We start from the raw sequence: 6000 nt of genomic DNA, 5'->3' as shown, positions 1-6000 counted from the left end.
CCTATTTGTGCTCCGTGTTTAACTCCATTGTAAAGTGCCGTTAAAAAGCACGCATTTAATGTAGTATACTAATATATTTAGTTGCATTGTATTACCGCATATGACTCATCGTTACAAAAATATTTAATAAACAAAAGTGTAATGACTTACCAATTGGATAAAGGAATTATAAAATGTAAAATGCTTCAACTTTCATACAAGTTAACTTAGACACCGAACGCACCTGAAGGTTATGCCATACGTACATTATCTGACTTGTGTTTTTCCTGCGCAAATTAAGTTCAATTTAGAACGTCTGGACGGGGAAAAACGCACCTCCCGATATTTTTATTAAAAAGTTAGAGACGTGATATTCAGTACAGTACTACAACTCCCGAAATGCATTTTGATAGCTGAGCTGATGAACGAGTTCCGGGGGACTGACGTTTTTCCGGTTTGGACTTGTCGGTGAGAAGGGCCGAGTCAAGGCGGTAGTGCCCAGGTTCGCGGTATGGAGGCTGTGCCTCGGATGCCCATGATCTGGCTGGACCTGAAGGAGGCTGGGGATTTCCAGTTCACTTCACCCGTCAAACAGGTACGAGAAGCCGTGGCACGACGGGTGACGTTGCACTGTATGAGCTCGTTTTGGTTCTTTTCTAAGTCGGGCTCTTGTGCCAGAGCGACGCAGATTCGTGCCAGCCAGGTAAAGCCAACCGACACCCACGACTGGTGTCCTGGGTTGGGCCTGCTGGAGAAGCCCGTGTCTATTAGCCATTATTCGCGATTTATGAATGGTGGTGTGTGTCGCAAGATAAGGCCTTCAGGATACTGACACTGTTTTTCTCCTTCATGGTATTACTCGCCGAGTGCTAAAAGAGTTTATGATAGAAACAATTTGTCCAGGGTCACGTGAAGTGCGGGGATGGCCCATGACACACTGTCAATCTGAGTACTCTTTGAATGGTTTCTGAAGAGAGATGGTAAATAAGACGCGTATAGGACTGACAGCTCTACGGTAATTAAAGTTTCTGTAGGTGATTGTGGGCTTTTAAGTTAGTTGAGACTTGTGTTTATGTAATCGACATCTGTAAACGCCACACCTAATGATTACTGTGATACCTTGCCCCCTTCTACCATTATTTGTGTAGGAACTCATCCAGAGATGGAATGATTCAATTCCAATTAATAGTTGTTATTGTAACTAAAAAATATGCCATCATTAACTTTCCTTCTGAAATCAGTAAAACACTGTTTTGGTGGGGTAACATCTGTAAGTTCAACATTTAGTAAATATTTTGTTTTGGGGCATTAAACTTGGCATTTCAATGTGCTTTGCAAAGAAAAAGTAATATACATTATTAAATTTGTTACATGACATCTTCTGACATACACTGGAGGATCTCGAGAAAGGCCCTGATACTCCATAATTAGGTGTATTAAAATGTAGACGCTTCTTGCTTTCTTTTTTCCCCTGCTATAGATCTTTTGCTTCCTCAAAGGTGTCTAACCATCAGCTGCTTACTAAATTTAATAGTTGCATTACAGAACTCGGTCTGTGGATATCTTGGGGGAACTGTCTTGGTGCCTTGCATCTGTATGGCCTCAAACAATCAGACAGTATGCAGTCGCTTGCTAGCCTTATAAGAGGCCACTGTAACCAGAAACTCAGGTTGACTACTTTGAAAGATGCCAGTGTTTAAAGAGAGAGTTCAATGGATTGTAGTAAAGTAACAGAGAGAAATTGGTTTAAATGGTTACTGGGCCATACAGTTAAAGGCAAGAGTACACTGTAAAGGTGTACCTTTATGATTGTTGTCTTTTGCTTTAGTGAAGGATATTTGGTCTCCACGGTGTCTCATCAGCACATATTGATCTTTCATGAAACAGAAGCCAGAAAACAAGATTTAACTGTTGGCTATGAAGTGTAAAAAGTATATACAATGTTAAAGAAACTAAAAGTGTAGTTAAATAAAAGGTTTTAAGCATATTTTATATTTTACATAAAAATAAAAACTACATTTTCAAAATAGAATTATTAAGCCTTCTGAGCTCCTAAGCGATTGGTGAATTTGCAATCCGTAAAATCACCCATGCTATTCAAATTTAAAAGAAGTCTATTAATTCAGTTAAAAATGTGACTGTAGGTAGGTAGAGAGACATTATTATCTGAGACTAGTGTTTTCTTAAGTACACATATTCAAGATTAGTACAAAGGTTAATAATTACATTTAATAACCCCAAAATAATTCAGAATTTAGCATTAGCAGCATTCCTAAAAGTAGCAGAATTCAAAATGCTCATAGCTTCTTAAATCTGTTTCACTTTACCCTTAAAACCTAAATCTACACGCTGATGGCAGCAGATGAAATTTAGAGAAAGGAAGATGATGACTAGTGTCTGACAGTATTGAGTTTAACTTTTGTTTTACCAGTCTGTAATACAGTTCATTGATAATAACCAATAACGTTACTGCTAGTTTTTATAATGTTGTTAAGATGGTTTAAATTCTTTATGCTGAGGTTGCTAAACCAACAAATAAAAGCAAATATGTCACAAGATTCAATAAAGAACTAAAAAAAAAGGTAAAATTCCGTTACAACGAATAGCTTTACAATGAAATATTATTACAACAAAGTATTTTTATGGTCCCGACAGTTTCCCCATATGACGCGAGTCTATAGAAATCTTGTTACTATGAAGTACATTCAGCAGATAATTTCATTACAACGAAGTGCCTTAAAGATCTTGAAATGCCTGAATGAATCATCCACGGAGCAGTTAGTTCTGTGGCCGCAGCTCAGTTGTGCACAACAATCCCCAAACAAAAACGATGTAATTTTTTTTTCTTTCTTTGTACTGTTTTGTTTTTTTTTTTGCCTTTTTTTGTTTCCCGTGGTTATCAGTGATACCTTTTGCTTATTGCTCGTCAACATTTGAAAAACATTAACTGGAATTTAATTAATTGTCACCCTCCTATAGAAACGGCAAACACGAAAAAACGATAGTACATATTAGAGAAAAAAAAAAGTTATACTTTTTTGCATCTCTTGATTGCGGCAAAAAAAGAAAAAAGACATTGCCAGTGAATTCGGAATTTCACCATCAACACAAAAAAGAAGAAAAATCTCGGGTTGCAAACGTATGTGAAGTGCTGTATTTGAAGACGTCAAAAAAGCAGTTTTTATGTGGTTCAGTGATGCTCATTCAAGAAACATTCCTATTAATATGGCACTCATTCAAGAAAATGTGAGGTTTGTAAACTCTCTTGGGACCTCACCCTAATAGACAGCATGCCGAAGAGCGTCCTGAAGTGTGATCTCCGCATCTATACGGGGCAATATCAGGCTTACAGCTATGCTGCATCTCTCCGCCAAAGTAAACAGAAAAGATCTCTTGATGGGTGATGAGCACGTAAATTTTAAATGCATATAACAGGATTACTTGGTCACTGACCTGGCCTCGACCCTGCCTGACTGCCGTGTCTGTGTATAGCAGAGTGGCAGATCACGCTACAATAAATAACTGTGCCATTCCTGTTTAAAGCTGAATAAAGCTTGTTTTGCTAAAGTACTGAGAGTAAGCCTCGTGTTCTGGGGTGCAATACACGGACTTATCGCGCGACCCCGATCTTTTATGATTTGCTTCTGTGGTGCTTCACTTCAACGCTGTGAGCCTGCTATTGCCCTGCCCCAGCAACAGACAAGCAATCTTCCATAGACGCTGCAATCGCGCTTTGGGACGCACTTCAGCGTGTCGTTCCCATTGGATAGGGAGTTGGGGGATCCCAAACGTGTTCAGAAACCTCACAATATGAAGAAGAAAAGGACGATTCAGCTTCTGATTGATAATTGTGCTGCACACAACATGCTTCTACACTTAGATAATGTTCGCGTTAAATTCCTCCCACCCAATTGCATGGCAGTGCTTCAGCCATTGGATTTGGGCATCATTTGCACCCTGAAAGTGTATTATCCATCCATCCATTTTCCAATCTGCTGAATCCGAACACAGGGTCACGGGGGTCTGCTGGAGCCAATCCCAGCCAACACAGGGAGCAAGGCAGGAAACAAACCCCGGGCAGGGCGCCAGCCCACCGCAGAAAAGTGTATTATTGCAAGGAAATGCTGAGAAAATTTCTTGTCAGCATAACTTGTAGGCAGGAGGAAATTAAAATTAACGCGAAAGAAGCTATTGAAATGATTGCAAACACCTGGACGCAAGTTAAAGAAAGCACTATAGTAACAAATACAGAATCTCATTACAACAAAATTTTTGTTACAACAAAATATATTTTAGGTCCTTGGGAGTTTGTTGTAACGGAATTTTACATGTAGTTTAAAAAAGTGTCATTATAGTTTTTTCCATATTAAACAACTGAGTTTCCTAGGAAAGGAAAGTAGTGTCTGTTTTTGTGTTAAGAGTAATGTTTATCCTGTTATCAATGATTGTCCCCATTAATTAAGTTGAGACAGTGGGAGGAGGAGAGCAACTGAGATTTATAATCATATACTTTGTCTTAGAAATGTTTAGCTATAAAAGGAATGATAAAACCATTGGACAAACTCATCAACTATAGGACCATGGCTGTCATCCTCATCTTTTAGAAGGCGAACAGTGACACAGTGTTCATCTGCAAATTTCAGGATGTCTGTGCTTTTGTGATCTCATGAAGTCATTTGTACATACATCCATGCATCCATTTTCCAACCTGCTATATCCCAACTTCAGGGTCACAGGGGGTCTGCTGGAGCCAAGGCAGGAAACAAACCCCGGGCAGTGTACCAGCCCACCACAGGGCACGCGCACACACACACCAGGCACACACTAGGCACAATTTAGGATCGCCAATGCACCTAACCTGCATGTCTTTGGACTGTGGGAGGAAACTGGAGTACCTGGAGGAAACCCACGCAGACACGGGGAGAACATGCAAACTCCACGCAGGAAGGACCCAGGAAGTGAACCTGGGTCTCTTAACTGCGAGGCAGCTGCGCCACCCACTGTGCCACCGTGTCACCCCCATTTGTATATACAGTGGCATTAAAAAATTCGGGCACCCTTGCCATGCGTAAAATGATATGATAAATAATTGATATGATAAATAATTAAGTGAGCAAAAGATGAACTGATCACCAAAAGGCATAAAGTTAAAGATGCCACATTTCTTTACTATTTTCAGCAAGATTACATTTTTATTTTCTTCATTCACAGGTACAAAATACCAAAAAATGACAAGCGCCTAAAGCAAATGTTTGGGCAACCGCTAGGTTCAGTACTTAATGACACCTCCTTTGGCAAGTATCACAGCTTGTAAATACTTTTAGTAGCCAGCTAAGAGTCTTTCAGTTATTACTTTATTATTATTATTACTATTTTCACCCATTTGTCCTTGCAAAAGGCTTCAAATTCTGCAGGGTTCTTGGGCCATCTTGCATGTACTGCTTTTTTGAGACCTATCCGCAGATTTGATGTTTAGGTCAAGTGACTGTGAGGGCCATGGAAAAACTGTCAGCTTGTGTCTATTGAAATGTTTGCTGGTATTTATTTGAGTCCTTGCTTCCCTTACCCAGTGACCTGTTCCCAATGCCACTGGCTGCAACACACACCCAAGCATGATCGAGCCACCCCCATGCGTAATAGTTGGAGAGGTGTTCTTTTCATGGAATTCAAACATACCTTTGCACATTGTGGCCAGAAAAGTTATGTTTTGACTTCATCAGTCCACAGGACCTGTTTCTAAAATACATCAAGCTTGTTTAGATGTTCATTTGCAAAGTTCAGATGCTGAATTTTGTGGTTAGGATGCAGAAAATGTTGTTTTTTTCTGCTGATTCTACCATGAAGGTAATTATTTATTCAGGAGTCACTGCACAGTAGAGCAGTGCACCACCACTCCAGAGTCTGCTAAATCTTCCTGAAGGACTTTTGCAGTTAAGCAGGGGTTTTATTTGCCATTCTAGCAATCCTAGGAGCACTCTTTTTAGAATGTTTTCGTGGTCTTCCAGACCTCAACTTGACCTC

At 39.8% G+C, this 6000-nt stretch overlaps 1 protein-coding gene across 1 annotated transcript in view; it reads left to right on the top strand.

Annotated features, from left to right (window-relative positions):
* Window positions 1-446: 446 nt before the first annotated feature.
* ptpn23a (protein tyrosine phosphatase, non-receptor type 23, a) overlaps window positions 447-6000 on the top strand; it is a 66910-nt gene continuing 61356 nt past the window's right edge. The window contains exon 1 of the mRNA XM_039737473.1: window positions 447-574. Coding sequence (XP_039593407.1) covers window positions 491-574 — 84 coding nt within the window. The 5' untranslated portion in view covers window positions 447-490. The remainder of the gene's footprint in view (window positions 575-6000) is intronic.

The sequence above is a fragment of the Polypterus senegalus genome, chromosome 15 (genome assembly GCF_016835505.1).
Source record: "Polypterus senegalus isolate Bchr_013 chromosome 15, ASM1683550v1, whole genome shotgun sequence".
Lineage (NCBI taxonomy): Eukaryota > Metazoa > Chordata > Cladistia > Polypteriformes > Polypteridae > Polypterus > Polypterus senegalus.
This window is presented reverse-complemented; position numbering and strand designations above follow the sequence as displayed.